General features: G+C 37.6%; 1 protein-coding gene across 2 annotated transcripts; it reads left to right on the top strand.

Annotated features, from left to right (window-relative positions):
- Positions 1-539: 539 nt before the first annotated feature.
- Positions 540-18301, top strand: LOC105056557 (PH, RCC1 and FYVE domains-containing protein 1). Of its 2 annotated transcripts, none has more exons than XM_073247564.1 (9): positions 540-1487; positions 3903-3989; positions 4284-4373; positions 4898-4978; positions 5163-5351; positions 5431-7569; positions 7917-8063; positions 11014-11305; positions 17753-18301. In XM_073247564.1, the coding sequence occupies exons 1-9, from the start codon at positions 1440-1442 to the stop codon at positions 17833-17835; spliced, it is 3156 nt and encodes a 1051-aa protein (XP_073103665.1). In that variant the 5' UTR covers positions 540-1439; the 3' UTR covers positions 17836-18301. The 2 variants fall into 2 exon arrangements, with proteins under 2 accessions (XP_073103665.1, XP_010937079.1); XM_010938777.4 differs by having other exon boundaries at positions 543-1487; positions 11014-11300.
- The last annotated feature ends 870 nt before the right edge of the window (positions 18302-19171 follow it).

The raw sequence follows: 19171 nt of genomic DNA, 5'->3' as shown, positions 1-19171 counted from the left end.
ACCTCTTGTTCTATTATAGCATCTTTAGCATTCCATTATATATTGCCCTTCTATCTCTACCAACACCATCTAAGAAGTCCATGATTCTCCAAAATAAATATGTGATTTTTATTGTTATTTAAAAACACATGTATGATCATTATTTATAAATAATTTATAAAAATAAATTTATCCATCGTCATATATAGTACATGAATGATTACAAATGAGAGGCCTCCATAAAAAAATTAAAAAATATTGACTTTCTAGGTGAAGATTAAATTTCCATGTATTTATGGGCGATGCATATACATTATTAACACATATCTCAATAGATTGAAATATATATCGATAATCTGATACATTTATACTTGCTTGGTTGCCATGTGAATATCTGTAAGTTTTTTTTTTTCTTGCAGCTTTCTGTCAATCATTGGACTTGATGGCCATTCCTGGAATTCTCCCAGTGCCAGCTAAAATTTCTCTTTATCCAGTCTCTATCCGCTCCCCAACTAAACTCTCATTTCTAGCGGGCTTTTAGCTGCTGACGTGTAACGCAACGCCAGGCCCCCAGGGAGATAGAGAAGGGTGGCGCACGTTAGCCTCTCCGGGAGCCCGGGATTTCGTTCCCCCCCAACTCTCCATTGTCTCTTTCCCTTTTCTTTATTCGGTTTTTTTGGCGGAGCTCTCGATCTCTTCCTCGCGGCGGAGATCCCCAACCCTCCTCGATCACATCCCCCATTCCCTCTGCGAGCTTCACCAATCCCTTCTCCTCTCCCATCCGAGCCGAACGACCCCAGATTCGAGCGGAATGGCCGCGCATTGAGCATCTCTCGCCGGTTCTTGGAGGCGCGGTGCCCCTTCCATCGCCATTGCCGCATCCGCGAAGGTCCCCCCCGTTTTGAATCGATCTCGAGGCTTCTCTTGCTGCATCTTGTGTGATTGAAGGAGTTTCAGTACGATTGCCAGGTCTTAGGGTTTCTGTCGAGGGGTTTGAGCTGTTGTGGAGATCCGGAGCTGCTTTGATGAGTGGGGATTTCTAATATTCGTGGAGAAATTTGGCTTGGGAAGGGAGGTGGGAACAATTTTGCTTCAGAGGATTATTCCATTCCTTGCTTGATTATCTGATTCCGGGGTTAAAGATTCCAACATTGGAATCTGCTATCCGTTGCGTTGTTCTTTTCTCGGTTTCCATTGTTGAGAAATATAGTTTGAAGTGAATCAGTGGCTAAACTGCTGTTAGTATTTCGGTAGCTTGGGGCCGGGGAATGGGGATTTCCTTCCTCTTGTTGTGCTGATGACATAAATGAATAATCTGGACTTGGCTTCGGTGGATTTTAGCACTCTGTGAATTCTTTTATGGGGCAGGCTTGGACATTTTCTCGAAGAGGAGATCATTCTTTCCGTTGTTCAGATGAGGTTTGCTCTTTGTGCATGCAGTACCTGACATCGGAGCGTGGATGGCAGACTCTCTGAGGAATGGTCCCGTCGAGAGGGATGTCGAGCAGGTGAAAACTATAGCAATTATTAGTTCCATAGATGTCTATTACCATGTTTAGGATTCCGTTAGTGCCTCTTTGTAAATGGAAAATTTGAAACTAACGTGCAAATGAAAATTTGAAAGAAAAAATTACACGAAACTAATGTAAATGACTAGTGTCATTTCATTGTGTTGGTCATTTTATTGTGTTGGCATTATGGATCCGCGTTCTATATTAGTTGCTGCAAATCTGTAGCTTCTGGGATAAAATTTCTTTAGATATTGTTTCTTCATATTATACTCAAAGTCTTTTCTGGCCTTTCCCTACTTTGTTTTGTCCCATAAACTTATACTTGAGAAATCTTCCTCACCTGTGATGTTTGTTGCCTATGTTGCATTTCATCTGGCTAGACTAGATCAAATGATTTTTCTCCCCTGATCTTAAAATATTGTCTTTTTCACTTTTCTCTTATATATTCATTTCTTGTTATTGCCCTTTAAAACTTACGGTGTGATCACCTTCCTCTCTTATTCTTATCTGACGGCCGTGAGCTTTTCCTTGTGCCCCAAAGTATGACCCAATAATAAGGTTGCTCTAATGGTTGTTCTGTAAAACTGATCTTAGTATAACAGTACAAATAACATCTCTTCTTTGTCTACTGTGCTATGATCCTACTAAAGGCATGGTCTTATCTCTCCATCCTTTGGCAAAATTGTGTTACTTTAGTTCACCTGTGATGGAGTTACATCTTTTCTCCACTGTGTGCAAAGTGATAATAAACTATATTGGGCTCATTTGTTTCAAAAGGTTTCGTATCAATGAGATATAGCACCTATTCATATGATATTATTTGAGCATGTGGCATCTGTTAAGGGCAAAGACATGAAGCAAGGATACACTGCCAATTCGTATCATTCAATGAACATTCAAAGTGAGAAGATCTCTAGTACTATAGTGTGAAAACATTCAATTGTTTGTCCATTACATTTGATGCACCCCTTTGGGTGAAATTTGCTTGGGTGAACATTTGATCATATCCATCAGTACTAGTGCATGATGTTCCATAATTAGTATATTGTGGATCACCTTAGACATTACCTATAGAGATGCCCCTTTTAAATCTGGACTGATCTCTATGTGGATTATTCTTCTTTTTCACTGTCAAAAGCTCCTCTATATATCCTTTCCATCAGTTGGTGTAGTATGCATTTACAACGACTAGTCATTGGGAAAAGTCCACTCCTTTTAGATGGAAAGTTTTGGAGATTCAAGGCCTTCTTCACATGCTTGTATGCTTGAACTTGAAATCTTTATAAGCAATAAAAGCTTGAGCAAGCGCAAAACGAGTACTTGATGATCTTTTAAATAGAGATGATGTCTCAAGTGATAGCTGGAAGATGAACGCATTCTTAAGTGAGGAAGACTTGCCGATGGAGCTCTTATATTGCTTTCAAAGGGGAGGATAAGCTTTCCGACAATTAAAAAAATAGATTGAGGTGCATGAGAATTAGGTAGAGATTGTGCGTACCATTTTTAGCCTTGGTCAATCTTGATCAATTTCGGCTTTCAATTGTACAACTCAGACTCCATCCCTAGGGTTTGGATAAGTCTGCATTTTCAGGGCCCTGGTCTGTCTTAAATTCCATGGTCTGTTATTTTGAGCTCTTCATGGATCATGTGGTGTCTAACTCTTCTTGATAGACTTGTATGCCATGGAAATTTATCTAGGTTTGAAACTAAAGATGTCTGGAGGCTTGATGTTTCTATTGTAACTTGGGTCCAAATATGGTCTGGCTTGGTACTGTAGGCTGGTCTGAAGTGTTTCTTTCTCAAGATGATAAACTTTTTCAACCAGTAGGTGTCAACTGTCATCATTATATGCATGTTTTGCAATTGACTGGAAGCAGCATGGTTCAAGATACATAAACCTTGTGATTTTCATCCTTTTTCCTTGTTTTTGTAGCTATGTACTGAATCATCCTTGGATTTTGGCAGAGAAAAATCAAATATTATCATATTATTAGACTATCATACCGATGGTACATTTACATATGCTGCTATGATGATAGATCTCATTGATCTTCAACTTTAGGTGTTGTAATATGTCTCTTTATCATGACTACTAATTTAATATTTTTCCATTTCAATTACACTTCTTTAAGTATTCAGTAGTTCTTATGTTGTAAATTTTTTACATTCAACATGTGGGCCTTGTCATAACTAATTGATGGCTAGTTTTAGATCTAGAATGAATTATGTGATATTGGATGATGAAGCATTGAATGTCACATATTTTGCTTTGTCAAGCAGACCATATTACTGTTTTAAAATTTTGCTGCTTCTGTTTGTATCATTCACCAAAATTAACGGTGAAAGTATTTTTTGATATAGCAAGTGCTTCATCAGTTTTATTGATGATTTTATTGTCTTTGGAACGATCAGGCAATTACAGCCCTAAAGAAAGGTGCTTATCTACTGAAGTATGGGCGCAGAGGGAAGCCAAAGTTTTGTCCTTTCAGGCTTGCTAATGTAAGTAGTTTTGAACATTTCATATATTGGTATTGTTTCTTATACATTCTTGATTATTTTCTTTCATGATAGTGGCTCGGCTTTTATTTTCACATATGGTTGCATGATCACTTGGATCCATAATAGTTTTTTTGGCATTTTTTTGATGTTGTACATTGGCTCAGTGGTTGCATTTTTTATTTAAGTCACCCAAGTTTTGATTATAATAAGTTAGAGGTCATACATGACTATTTTAAAAGTAGGGTTCTCTTTTAGCATAAGATGTTTTATCTGGTTTATGTGTTTACTGGACAGGATGAGTCTGTACTGATCTGGTATTCTGGAAAAGACGAGAAACAGCTTAAACTTAGTCAGGTTTCCAAAATCATACCTGGACAGCGTACTGTAAGTTCATGTTCTTCAGATATCTTTCTTATGAAAAAAAGACATGTTGCTTCGATATGTAAATTTGTCATCTATTTTCTGTACATATGCTGGAATTATATCTTTACTTGTACAAAGACCACTTCATTTGCTGTCATGTTCCATATCATCTTCATCTGCAGTTTATTCTTTTTGTTTCATTGCCAATCGTGTTTAATTAAAATTGGGTAATGTTTTTTCTAAACTTATACAGATGCTGAAATTTGTCCTTTTCCTTTCTTATGCTGTCATGTGTTAGTATTTTCATGTTAAATATTATCTTTTCTTTTCTTTTCTTCTCTTTCCAAGAGAAATGGAGGGTGAGGCACCTGCACTTTAATTACCCAGGGATGCACCTCTTCATATACAAACCCAGAACATCTGGTGGCTATGCAGAGGATGTTTGATCTTATCTAGATTCTGTCTGAATCATTTTAATATTTCCTGTAAATATAGTGAAGCATATGCAATCATGGTTACATGTTTTTTTAATCTCTTCCTTTCAGGCAATATTTCAGCGATATCCACGGCCTGATAAAGAATATCAATCATTTTCTCTTATATACAATGACCGATCATTAGATTTGGTAGGTGTTTCTTTTTGTTCCTTGTCATCTCCCAATTTTCAGCCATTTGTATCTTCTGCTAGAATTTCCTATGGCATTTCTTTTGTGATGAAAAATGTATGTTCTGCACATGCCAAAATGCACTCTGTGTCTTTCCTGAAGTACATCTTAATAAAATATCTGCATTTGACATTGAACATAACAGATATGCAAGGACAAGGATGAAGCTGAAGTCTGGTTTGTTGGTTTGAAGGCATTGATTTCTCGTGGAAATTGTCGAAAGTTGAGATTAGACTCAAAAAGTGACAGAGCTTCATCTGATAGTCCAAATTCAAACACTCAAAAAAACTCTCCATTGACATCACCCTTTTGTAATAGTGACATCTTTCATAAGGTTGGACATTTCTGACGTATTAAGAATTTTTATAGATTTAATTGTATTTAAGTTAATCTTTCCCTTGCTTTCTTTTAAGGATTCTGGAGATGCCCAACAAGTCCACATTCCATATGAGAGCCATCCAGTTAATGGTTTTGGAAAGGTACTTTCTGATGTAGTACTATACACTGCACCAGCCAAGAGTTCGTTTCATTCAGATTCAATAAATAATTCTCTCAGCTCATTCTCATCTGGAGGAGCAGACAATTCAAATGGGTGGGGCTCTGCATCTGATAGTATCAGAGTTAGTTTATCTAGTGCAGTAAGCTCATCCAGTCATGGATCAGTTCATGAGGATTTTGATGCATTGGGTGATGTTTTCATTTGGGGAGAAGGCATAGGTGATGGGGTGCTTGGTGGTGGTTTGCATAGGGTTGGAAGTCCGTCTGCCACCAAGATTGATGCACCTTTGCCCAAAGCACTGGAATCAGCAGTAGTGCTTGATGTTCACAATATAGCTTGTGGGGGTAGGCATGCTGTTTTGGTTACCAAACAAGGGGAGATCTTTAGCTGGGGTGAAGAGTCAGGAGGCAGGCTTGGGCATGGAGTAGATGCTGATGTTTCCCAACCAAAGCTTATTGATGCTCTGGGTGGTGTGAATGTTGAACTGGTAGCATGTGGAGAATATCATACATGTGCTGTAACTTTATCTGGGGATCTCTACACATGGGGTGATGGCACTTACAGCTCTGGCTTACTTGGGCATGGGAGTGAGGCTAGTCACTGGATTCCTAAGAAAGTAAGTGGTCAACTAGATGGTCTGCATGTGTCATCTGTATCTTGTGGACCTTGGCATACAGCTGTTGTAACTTCAGCAGGCCAGTTATTCACGTTTGGAGATGGAATATTTGGTGCTCTAGGCCATGGAGATCGTAGAAGCATAAATATACCAAGAGAAGTTGAAGCTTTGAAAGGACTGCGTACTGTTCGGGCAGCTTGTGGTGTTTGGCACACTGCAGCAATTGTGGAAATTACAGATAGGTCTTCTGATTCTGGTAGCTCTCCATCAGGAAAACTATTTACATGGGGTGATGGGGATAAAGGTCGACTTGGACATGGTGATAGAGAACCTAGACTTGTTCCAGCATATGTAGCATCTCTTTCTGAGCCAAGCTTTTGTCAGGTGGCCTGTGGCAATGACATTACTATTGCTCTAACAACTGCTGGACGAGTGTATACAATGGGGAGTACTGTTTATGGACAGCTTGGTAATACTGAGGCTGATGGAAAAGTTCCCACTTGTGTTGAAGGAAAGATTCAGAATAGTTTCGTTGAAGAGATAGCATGTGGTTCTTATCATGTTGCAGTTTTGACATCTAGAACAGAAGTTTATACGTGGGGCAAGGGAGCAAATGGTCGACTAGGCCATGGTGATAATGATGACCGAAATACTCCGACACTTGTTGAAGCTTTAAAAGATAAGCAAGTAAAGAGTGTTGTGTGTGGTTCAAGTTTTACTGCTGTAATCTGTCTTCATAAATGGGTGTCCGGTGCGGATCAATCCATATGCTCTGGTTGTCGTCTCCCATTTGGTTTTAGAAGAAAACGTCATAATTGTTACAACTGTGGTTTGGTCTTTTGCAAAGCATGCAGCGGCAGAAAATCTGTAAAAGCTTCTTTAGCACCCAATATGAACAAGCCATATCGTGTATGTGATGAATGTTATATGAAACTTAAGAAGACCATAGGTGAAGGAATGGTTCCACGATTTCCAAAAAATCAAAATGGAAGTATAAGTCATGTGGCCACTGAAGTGGCTGAAAAGGATGGTCTAGATCATAAGCTACAAGGACAGTTCTCCAGGCTTTCTTCTGTTGATTCCTTCAAAGGTGAAAACAGACTTTCCAAGCTGAACTGGAAATCTGAAACAAACAATAGCCAATTTCCTTCAACATATCAAAGGGTTTCAATGTTTCAATGGGGAAACTTTAAGCCATCAAGTAACTTGAATTCTTCAAACATCTTGTTTGGATCATCCAAGAAAATATTTTCTGCTTCTGTTCCGGGTTCAAGAGTAGCTTCTCGTTCATCATCTCCAGTATCATGTAGGCCAAGTCCACCCCATTCAACTATTACACCAGCTGTTACTGATCTTTCCTCCCCTGATGCATTTTCTGATGACTCAAAGCAGACCTATGAAAATCTAAGTCAAGAAGTTGTTAGATTGCGTTTACAGGTAACTATTCTGTTGATGGAGGATATTGCAAGATATGCAGCTAATCATCATGCATTACTTCAAATTATTTCTTTTGTTAATCAATCATATTATGTTGTATGTAATTTATATGTTATGCTTCTGAAGACCGTAAACTAATATCTGCAATGCCAGCCTTTATGTGTTTCAGAAATGGTAGTTCTGGTAATCACTGACTGCTTCTTGCATATGCAAGTATCATATGGAAAAAATACCGTTATTTGTATCTCTTGTTTAATTAGCTACTCATCTAGTGGCAAAATATATCAATTGCTTAGATGCATGGAGTTCTCTGAACAGTCCATGGACTGGAATTTTCTGTTATGCAGGTGGAGGAGCTAACTAGTAAATCTCAAGTTCTAGAAGCAGAACTGGAGAAAACAATGAGACAGTTGAGAGAGGCCACAACAGTGGCAAGTGAAGAAACTACGAAGTGCAAGGCTGCAAAGGAAGTAATCAAGTCCCTCACTGCACAGGTAGATCCTGGTTCTTTATAAAAAATTAATCTTATGGTGCCTCTTGGTCTTAGAAAATTAATTTATTGGACTTACGGTGCATCTTGAGTGAATAAGTTCTCAAGAATAAGTAGATCTATTTTCATCATATTGTAGATTGAAAAGCTCTGTATATAGCTTATGTCTAATAACTTTTGTTGATTAAGGTATGAAAGTTTTATTTCACTTCATGGTCTTCTACATGTTGAGTTTAATTTATTACGGAACACACTTTAAAGTGAATCATCAAGTATTTTTTGTGTTTTTTTTCAAAGTATTATGGATTTAGAAGCTATATCTTTGAAATATTCGAAGTATCAGAACTATAAATTTCAGTAATAGCTTGGAGAAGGGAGGGGGAGAATGTGCACATACAGAGATACATATAGGGATCCTAGTGTGAAACATATGGGCCTAGCTCTTATCAGGTTCATGGAGTGAAAAATTGTGTCTAACTATGTATCTACATATAATTTGAATAGAAAATCATATAATATGGATGAAAGAAAAGAAGATTAGGCATTTGAGGTTCTTTCTGTTCATGAAAATTAGGTTTGTCGTGGACACCAGGAGAGCGGAACTTTTGAATGTTTTTGCTCCTCAAACTTATTTATACCAATTTTAATGAGAATGGAAATGAAGACGTAATATTAGTTTAGAATGATAGAAAAAAGATACCACAAAGTGACCGTTTTTGTTCTTTCAGATATATTAGAGAAAATAAAGGGAAGAAAGATGAAGATATGTGTAATAAAATTAGAGCTGGTTGGATGAAGTGGAGAATGTATCTAGAATATCATGTGATAGGTGCATACCTTGGAGACTTGAGGAGAAATTTTGTAGCACAATAGTAAGGCCTACAATGTTTTATGTCTTAGAGTGCCAGGCAATAAAGAAAATACAAGCAAACAAATTGAGTGTGGCATAAATCAGAATAATAAGATGGATGAGTGGTAAAACTAGGAAGAATAGATTAAGAATTGAATATATTAGAGGAGCTGTAGGAGTTGTACAAACTAAGAAATAAAGTCATGGAAAATTGATTGAGATGGTGTAGATATGTATAACGAAGGTCTGAGGAGGCTTTTGTTTGGAGAGGTACTTTAGTTTATATTGGAGATTGCAAAAAAAGAAGAGAGACCTAGATTGACATAGAGGAAGATTGTGAGGAAGAATATGGAGAAACTTGGAATAGCATCAGAGGTGGACCTATACAGGAGTACTTGGCGAACAAGGATCCTTAAAGCTGAACCCAAATAGTTAGGAAAAGCTAGATAATTGTGATTATAATTATGATTTCAAACTTCCTTATAACAAGTTTTATCCATAAATCTCAGGTACTATGGAAAAGGAGTGGTTGTAGATCTAGAGTTTCTAAGAACTAATGTGGCACATGATATAATTTATGCATGCATGCATGCATGTATGTGTGTGTTGAATTACTTATCTACCTTTCGATAAGGGGCTAAGAAGAAGATTCAAAATCTTACTTTGCTCCAGCTTTGTATAGACTTTCATTCTTATAGATGAAAAATAGATGGATGAAGAAGGGAATGCGAGGAGAGAAATCTAGAAGAAGAGGAAATATAAGTAGGAAAGAAGAAGTAGAAAAGTGTGCAAAAGAGAGATGTCACCTATGCTGTAATTTGTTTTTGTTGGGGGTTATAGCTGCTGTTGGCTGCTACTGGTTTGACAATGGAAGTAAAGAAGGTAAAGGAAGAAGAAGAAAAGAGAAGAGTGAAGACACATCTGAAGTCCATCACAATAGACAAAACCATGTTGTTTTAAAAAAACCTTATACCAGCACAACAATATATGGAACTTCCTTCAGCTTTATGTTGAGGCCAAAAACTAATCAAAAGACAATTCTAATATTTTCATGACATTTTAAGTAATCTATAACCAGTTATAGCAATTTTGGGCTAAATCTTCTTCTTTTTATTTTGAAAAGTAACAATTTTGAATTAATTCTTCTTAAGATGGTCCTTCTTGTGACACTAGAACTGTACTTTCATATTCAATGATAGCTCCCTAGGCATCAAAATTCTTAACTTGTTGCTCAGCACCAACTATGATTATTGATAGTCATTATAGCTAAATCTTTTTAACTTGTTTTCACCGCAATCTAGCATCTCCACATATCACTCCACTAACCTTTGTAATTAAGATACTGGGTTGCAGCATATTTTGTCCAATGACCAGATCATATGAATTGGTTTAGACTATAGAGGGACAATGGAGTAAGCTTGGAATTTCAAATGTTAGATAGGTTTTGTGGAAAGCTTGCAATATATAAAAAAGGTTAGCAGATATTCTTGTTACTTTGTGAGAAATATGATTGAGTAGTTGTATTAGTCAGACCGGTAGGTGAGGACATTAGCATGGTCGTCAATGTACAATATTTTTCATACCTTTTATTCGATGAATACCTGTGTCAGCTGAGACTCTTTGCAACAAGTGTTGCTTGTGACCAAATTGATTTTATATCAATGTGCAAACAATTTATAGAAGAAATGTGGATTAGTGTGGTGTCTAAGATTCAACTAGGGAACATATACCAATTGTTTGGTGATTTCATACGTGAAGACCTCTTCATCATTGATCATTTGATCATCTCTTAGGTAAGCCTGCTGAATACACTCATATATGAAATGAGCTTTCTAAAGAGTCTTTGCCATTGGTTTCTGATTTCTGATAGTACCTTGTTGCTGAACATCAAATTTCTTTGCAGATATCATCTAGATCAAGATGATGTGTTTCTTTACTTTAACCAATCTAAACATCGATAATCTTCATTATGCCTGGTTTCTGGGTCAGTCAGCTGAGAAGCTGGGAAAATATAAAGAGTCTCTCTTTTCCTGCTGTTATTACTGTTGCTATAATACCACACGCTACTTTCTTTTGATTCTGCTTCATGTTTCAAATATGGCAGCTGAAGGATATGGCTGAAAGAGTACCTGAGGGGCATATGATTAACATGTATGGATCCAGTCATGTGTCTGATTCATTAGGACTTTCTTCCACTGAGAATATTAGAAGCAACTTTTTAGCTTCTCAGGCTCCAGAGTCTATTGGGGACTCTAGCAATCTAGAGTCATGCAACGGAAACAGGACGTCACCAGAAGAGGCAGAATGGGTTGAACAGGCTGAACCAGGAGTTTACATTACTGTGTCCTCCTTGCCTGGAGGTGATAAGTATCTCAAACGGGTGCGCTTTAGGTATGGTCAGTTTTTTTAATCCCAGAAGCATCATGGAAATTTTTATTTTTTCATGAAATTGCAGCTATTGTTTGTTAGTTCCATGGCACATGAAATAATGGCACTACTCTATTATATTGGATATTTAAAACTTAAAAATTCCAATTTTTTCATTGGTCTCAGTTCTACAGACTACATATTTTTATGCTTTGTATGATGGTACTATGCTTTAAAAAGATCAATGATTCATGATGTATTTATAGCATGGTTCATGATGTATTTATAGCATGTATTGAACACCCACCAGAACCCTTGGTATCATAACATATCCACTTGCAAGTTGTGTTTGGAAAAGAATTTCTACCTATCTAGAACAATATTTGAACATCTAGTGTAAAAAGCACATGTGGATGAGCTTGAGGAGGTTTAAGAATGAATTTGTATTTCGAAACTGAATCTAAACCAAATTACTTTCTAAGCTTCTGATTGTAATTGTTTTAGTATCCATAAGCTTTGTGGGTAGTTCAGGGTAGCTCAATGATGCTGTTTTAAGTGTTAAACATTTCGGTGTAGATTATTTTGTCACATTTATCTACTTCTATAATCGGAGACAATCAATAGTTTGGATATAGTTATTCAGATGATTGGTAGTTCCAAATTGGATTAAGGTCTTCATTTGTTTCTCTTATAAAGGATACAATGCATAGGGTCTGATGAATATTCTATATTATGATTTATTCTCATATCTCAGCATGAATCCTGTTCTTTCCCCTGAGTTGATTTACATCAACCATGCATTACAACAAGGCTGTGCTAGCAGGTGGCCAATTGCAAATTTTGCAATCTCTTTATTTTGTTTATTCCCAAAAGGAGAGGAAACGAATAGAGGATGGTGAGCCATGATGGGTATCTGACAAATATTGGAGGGCATTGAGCAAAAGATACCTAGTCTCAAGAAAAAGAAGCCTGCAGATTTTGAAGATATAGTGGTTTCATGAATGACAACCTTAGATTGCACACTTTGCCGTATTCATTTTGAACTCCATTTATGTTAGCCCTGAGGAGTCTCATCAGAGGTAAAATATGCCTTTTCCTCTAGGGCCCATTCTTTGAGGGTTAAATATCATAGGAAAGTTTGTCAACTTTCCCATTTACCAACTTGCCCATGTTCTCATTCTCCTCTCAAAAAAGTGATGTTGCTAAGTTACTTTCCCATGCGCAACATATGCCCATGAAATGGGCGAAAACACTTACTTGAGAGATGGTAAATTGGTTTTCCATCAATCGGTAAAGTGGCCCTGTTTTTGTGTTCCTAAAATACCTCCCTTATGATGATATACTAGCAAACCCTGATCTCTTACTTACTCTTTTCATCTATAACGAACCTTAACCCAGGCAGCACAGCTGCAATCCTCAGCTAATTCTCAGCCTCAAGATCGGTGGATTCGGATGACTTTTTCAAATTTTTTTTCTTTTTTATTAAATTTCTGTGATTGATTTGGTGAGATTTCTGCAGTTTTTATCTGAAATTGTGTTGATTAACAATGGTAGTAAAAAAAAAAAAAGATTGCTTTTAGAAAAAGAAATCTATCATTTGTGTCCTGGGATGTTACAATCTCTTATTTGGTACAGTAATTTCTGTTAGAAGTCTGATCTTTTCTTATATTGTTGCTTATCTTTGATATGAGGAAATTGAGCTTCAATCACAAAGGGGCAGTGCATGATAAGTGTGCAAAGTGGGCCTGGAAGCATAAAGAGTACTATGGAAAATATAGATAGATCTTAGCAAATTACTTGAAAAAGTAGTAATGCAAAAGAAAATAGGTAACAAATTCTGGAGCCACTTTCCAATGTGTAAAGAACATGAGTAAATTATTTCCAAGTAAACACTTACCTAGGAAAATACAGACTCCCATGTAATAACTTTCATGCCTCCCAAAGAATAAGCTCGTAAAGCTATACATCTTTTAAACTAGAACTTGTTGTGATAGTTGAGCATGAATTAAGAGGACTGAATATCAGCAGATTTAGAAAATGTTAGCATGATTCTTGTGAAGAAGCTTTGGTGAATTGTGGTTGCTGACTTGCTGTCCCCCTACATTGGCCCAAGACAAAGCCTCTAAGGATGCAGATATCTTTGAGTAGGCAGGTGTAGATAAAGAATCATATGGTGCACCATAGTTCCAAATAAATGAATGGGTCAAATCAACAGCATTGTCAATTGAGAAAATTTATATCCTTTCTTTGCCGTCATCTCTTAATTCCTAGGACCTATAGTTTGCGAGTACAGCCAGCCAAGCAAGGCCATAATGATCTTTGCATCAGACTGACGAAATTTTGCATGTCATCAGGGGTACCAAAGTATTGATAATGTATGCATCTTCCTTCTCATCCCAAGTATTTGATCTCATCAACCATTAATCGCAATTAGATTAAGGAGTTAGCCTTTAAATTTCATGTAAATCACCAGATTTCATATAAATTTCATGTAAATTTCATAGGGTTATGTACATGTGTTCTTAGAGAGTCCTAATTAGAGTTGAAGGATGAGCTACAGCCAATCATATCTAGTGCATGTATAAAGCTAGGTCATGAGCCTGGATGATTGTTCAAGAGTCCAATTTGAGGTTCTTTTGAGTCTCTCTTGGAGGGTTTTAGAGGCTTGGTGATTTTTGCAGACCTTGTTCAGACTTGTCGAATCTGGAAGGTTTTTCACAAAAGTCAGAAACAAAAATGTGCTTTTATGGATTCCTTGATTCTAGGGTGATGATTTAGCCCAAATTGATCAGATATTTTCTTGTGGTACCTGATGTAAGAAGCCAATTGTTGAGAATCGTTATATCACCAATATAATTTATTTTATCTGATTTAATAAACCTGGAATATGTTAACCAAAATAAAAGACTTGTAATGTTATTGGAACGAGTTTCTTGTTTAGGTGTTTTATGATTTGTTAGTCAACTCAACCAACCCTAAACCCCAAACTAGTTGGGCTCAGCTGTGTTTGCGATTAGCTATTATGATAATTTACTAATGCATAGTAATGGTGCTCCTTCAAGGTTTTTGGTGGTGAGGTTATAACTACAATTTCTAGTGAAAATCATGGGTGTATGTGCTTGAATACTCATTGCATTTGGGAAACGACCATTTGGCCTCCTGTAATCACCTTGTGGCAATGTAAAACATGAGGCTTTTTGGTCAGTTCAAAAACATGAACAATTTCTAGGTTTGACCACTCAAAGCATAATATACGTGACTGCACAGATAGAAACAGGATAGATTTGCCATAGCTAGTTGCAAAATTCAACTCAATATCTGCATGAAGTCTTCTCAAATAGGAGTTGTGCCGTGTGACTTATTTTCTTTTGATGGGACAAAGTTTGGAGGAAGAGGAAGGGGGGGACAGGGATAAATTGGGCTACACTACTGTTGATTGTGGAGCTCCATTCTTAATCATCTTTATATGCATACATGCAAGTTTGGACACTATATTAAAAGCATTTTTTCCTTATTACAGTTCTGCTAATTCTATGTTTATTAGAACTTGCTACGGATGCACCTCCTTTTTTTATGCTTATTTGAAAAAGAGATCCACAGGGGGAGGAGAGAGGTAAATGTTGTTTAACTAACAAAATAATAAAGTAATCATGAGCTAGTAAATATTTGAATATGCCATTTCAGGGGGAAAATATCTAATAGGAAGGAAGAACAGCCCGAAGGCACAAAACTTTTACATGAGCCAAAAAAGGCTTTAGGAGAGCAGCTCTTCTTATAAGAACTAATCATATCCATAAGTTGTTAAAGGTTACTTTAGATGTTTTAAGACACTTAAGTTGATGATTGACTCTGATGGTATGTTAATAACATAGCTGCACTTGCTTGGAGTGTCCAGCACTTGAAACTAGGATTTCCCTACATACTCCAAAATAGAGCATGTATCCATGTTGTGACGCATCCGAGTGACCAAAAATATCAGCAGGCAAAAACCTTAAAAATAGTGTCCAAGGAACACAAACTTTTGAAAAAACTTATATGTAACTTTTTTCTCCCTATGCCATCTCCTATCAAATCTCTTCCCTCAGGTTCTTCCCCATCACATCTCCACCTGTAATTGAGCCGTACCTTGATCCACATCTGTACCTTTTCCCCCATCCAAATTCTTGAACATTGTCCCAACTCCCATGTCTACCTCCTCTCAACCTCCAGCCCATCTTCCACCACCAGCAAAACTCAACATTCTCATACTAGTTTTTGTTGCATTGTGTTGTCTTCATCTTAGCCAAGCAAATCCTCCACCTCCAACTTTTCTGTATCCCATCTATCTGTCTCCATTGCAATTCAATCATTTGATTCAGGTGTTGAAGAGCTTGTATAGGTTCAGGAGGCAGGTGGTGTCGGCTCGGGTGGATGATTCTATTGGGATTGTAAGACTGGAGATGGTGGCACAATTAGAGCAAGGGGATCTCATATATACTGCTTGGCCACTGGAGCTCCACCTCTTTGATATGGCCAAGTCATCAATCAACAGAGAAGGGGAGAAGCTCTATTCAAAGGACAAATGGACATTTTTTTTTTATCTTTCTTCTCTTATGCCTCACCCTTGCCTACCAAGCCATTGTTAAGGGCACCATTGGCTAGACTGAGAAGAGAGGGGATCTGGAGATATGAAGTTACTCTTCTTCTATGCCATAGCCAATCTAGGAGGATAAGAGGGCCATTGGCCATATTTGCTTGGATTAGTGCCTACCCAGATGTACAGTAGGAAAAATAGTATCTCTAAGATTGGAGGAGGAATACTGTCGACGATATTTTGGAATGGGGGGTGTGTAGTCTTCATTTCTAAAGAGAAGTGGCAAATTTCAGTTAAATCCAGGAGGGAGGTCGTGGTTGCAACTTTTCCTCCCTTCCTCCTCTCCCCCTCTTCGTTGTTGGCAACCGGAACAGAGATTTGGAACAAGGGTTTTGGTTTGTTGGCATGTGAGACACTATGGAGGTGAAGGAAATTCTATATATTTTAGCAGTGAAGAGATGGGAGGCCATTTGAAGAGGGCTTTGATCTAAGTTAATGGAACTGCATTTGATCATGGCTAAAGTGATGACCTTTGTTCTGGATGTCAAACTATTTGGTCTAGGTCACTGGTTTTAGACACTGATTGTACGTAGTATGGATCTCTCAAATTGAGAAGATAACAGTGACCTGAGAACCAACAGTAGAAGTCATTGTGGCAAGATGCAGAAACAACATTAAGATTCAGTTAAAGGTCCCATGCATAAAATTATTTCCCGATATGCCTAGAACTTAGTGACTAACAGGAGGATGTGCTGGGAGTAGTTATTGTTTGTACCATGTTAAAGCGTCTTCAACATGTTAATTTGTCTATATTTAGTTTAACAGTTGTCTTGATGTTCATACAATAATCAGAGACCTGCCTCATCTCAAACATGGCATCATATCCCTGGATCAGGCGGCTATGGATGTTGATGCAATGCTGTTGGTCATTCATTATGGTCAAAGTAATTGACAAATTGTAGTTTCAAGTTGTACCTCTGCTACAAACCACTCTACCAAGAATCCAATCGATGAACCCTATATGGATAATTCCTTCATCACTGGAGTTGACAAGCTAGACAAAGTTTGGCGATATTCCCCATGCTGTGGCATTTTGTTATATGCAAGAGTTTATATCTCTTTGTGCTGATTGGAAGACACATGGTGACTGTCGTGCAATTCAGCATGTGTTATGCAGGAAAATCCATGACATGGGAGGGATTCGTACAATATTAACATATGGGCAAGAGAATTATTGAACTCAATAAAATAATTCGTACCAAAGTTGCATTCAGTGGGTAGCATAGGTAAATAAATTGAGGTCCACCAATGATGTACCAGGTAGCTTTGTTAAAAGAAGCTAAAAGACACCTTTATTTTTTTTTGGGGGTAATCAGTGCAAAAGAAAGAAAGAACACAAAAGGCACAGTCAAAACCTCTAAAGCAACAAACACACTATTCAAGTGACATTGCTCAACTTTTGATGTTTATAAACCTCAACACTCTTTGCATTATTGGACAAAATGCATGTCTTGATTATTAAAAGAAACTATCTGACTGCTGAATTCTGACCCAGTTTCAGCTGTCCTTTTAGTGATGTGCATGCATGCGTGCATGCACATGACTTCTTGCTTCCGTTATGATAATGCACATGAATTTGCCCCTTTTTCACATTATATGTTGCCAACATTATAATGCTATTAATTCAAGTAATTCTGTTCTTATAACAGAGTTGCACATAGAAGTACTTTTTTGTATTGCCTCACAGGAATGAAAGTTTTATCACTTTGTTTCCACTTGTGGAGAACATAAATGCGAGTATTTTTATTTGCAAAGGTCTAGCATGTTCACAATCTTTTTGGAATTTCTGTCATCTAACCAATTTTCTGTACTACCGCATACTTATCACTTGATTGGTGTGCAGTCGGAAAAGATTCAGTGAGCAACAAGCAGAAAAGTGGTGGGCTGAAAACAGATCACGGCTTCAGGAGAAATACACAATTGTGACTGCAGAAAGTTCTACATCTGGCCCTGCTTCAGTGTCTGACAGAAAGGATGACTTGATAGGCTGAGTACTGAATTACTGATGTATATAGTCGCTCCTTCCACCGGTGAATGTAAATTTTTCTTTTTTTTCCTCAACTGGTGGATGCTGCATGCACCTCGTTGGCTTGTTATATCAGAATGCAGCAGCATGAGTGGAGAGGGGATGTATCTGCACAAGCTGAGGCATATGAATTTCCTCTTCGAGCTTGTGCTCTTGCCTTATCCTTTTCTTTGGACTACAAAATGACAGGCTTGCATGCTCTTTTGGTCATGCCATATCATTTTTCTGTGCCCATCATTTTTTTTTTAACATCATTTTCATGCCTTTTGTCTTCAGTTGCTGATTGTACTAGGATTTCTTAAACTCATTAAATTTAGAAATTTCCTGTAGCTGATGGTGCTATTCTTTGTTCCATCATTCTGTCAACTCTCTTTATCACCATTTTGTTCATCATTTAATATTCTGCGTACATGTGAAATATTTGATAGGCAAGTGTTGATGCCAATTGTTCTTGATACAGTGTATCTTTAGCAAGGGAGTCTTCTTGCTACATGTTCTTATTAGCTAATTCCGACGGTAGGGCCCTAGTGTCCATCACAATGTCAGATTAATTGCATTATTGCCTCTTTTCAGGCTAAACATGATGTCTCCCTTTTCTTGATTACTGTTATACGTATTTGCAACTGGTTATGCACTGATTCAGGACAAGATTTTATGTGACATCAAACGTTGAAAAAATTCTTAGGGGATGGTCTCCAGTTTGCTATGCCTTTCGTGATTTTGCCACTATAATCCTGCACCCAAAGAATCAGAAAGCAGTTGAAATTAACCGATGTATCATCAAAATTGAGATTGAAAATGTTTTTGTGGTATGCCCTGTTACAAGGGACCTGAGTATTTGAGGGCCAAAGTGCCACTTTAGCTTGCTTGGCAGTCTACTGCCGGTCGTCCTCTCTACTTCCCCGTATATCCAAACTATCCTGCTGGTGGCCCAGGACCAATAATCAGAATCTCTTACCCATCACGCTACATCAATTCCTCCCTCACCAATCCCAGGAAAGAGGCAATGGTTCATGTAAAACCAAGAAAACTTCTTGAAAAGTTTGAACGTATGTCCATATTACCTCATAATGTTAATTTCACGGGTAAACCACAGCTTGGCACCTGGTTTTCTGAAGGGCCACGGGCTGGGGAAGGAATTTTCGACCTATCACAAAACAGCCATCACACCGAATTCCCAACTAACTGCATTTACGTTGCGAGCTCCTTGATTGGTGAATTTAAAAGGATTTGAGC

Source organism: Elaeis guineensis, chromosome 13 (genome assembly GCF_000442705.2).
Source record: "Elaeis guineensis isolate ETL-2024a chromosome 13, EG11, whole genome shotgun sequence".
NCBI classification, from domain to species: domain Eukaryota; kingdom Viridiplantae; phylum Streptophyta; class Magnoliopsida; order Arecales; family Arecaceae; genus Elaeis; species Elaeis guineensis.
This window is presented reverse-complemented; position numbering and strand designations above follow the sequence as displayed.

Excerpts from the sequence above, each read along its gene's own strand:
- LOC105056557 (XM_010938777.4), top strand. The coding sequence starts at position 1,440 with ATGGCAGACTCTCTGAGGAATGGTCCCGTCGAGAGGGATGTCGAGCAG. Across the intron at positions 4,374-4,897 it reads TCATACCTGGACAGCGTACT|GCAATATTTCAGCGATATCC; the intron begins GTAAGTTCATGT and ends TCTTCCTTTCAG. Across the intron at positions 4,979-5,162 it reads ATGACCGATCATTAGATTTG|ATATGCAAGGACAAGGATGA; the intron begins GTAGGTGTTTCT and ends TGAACATAACAG.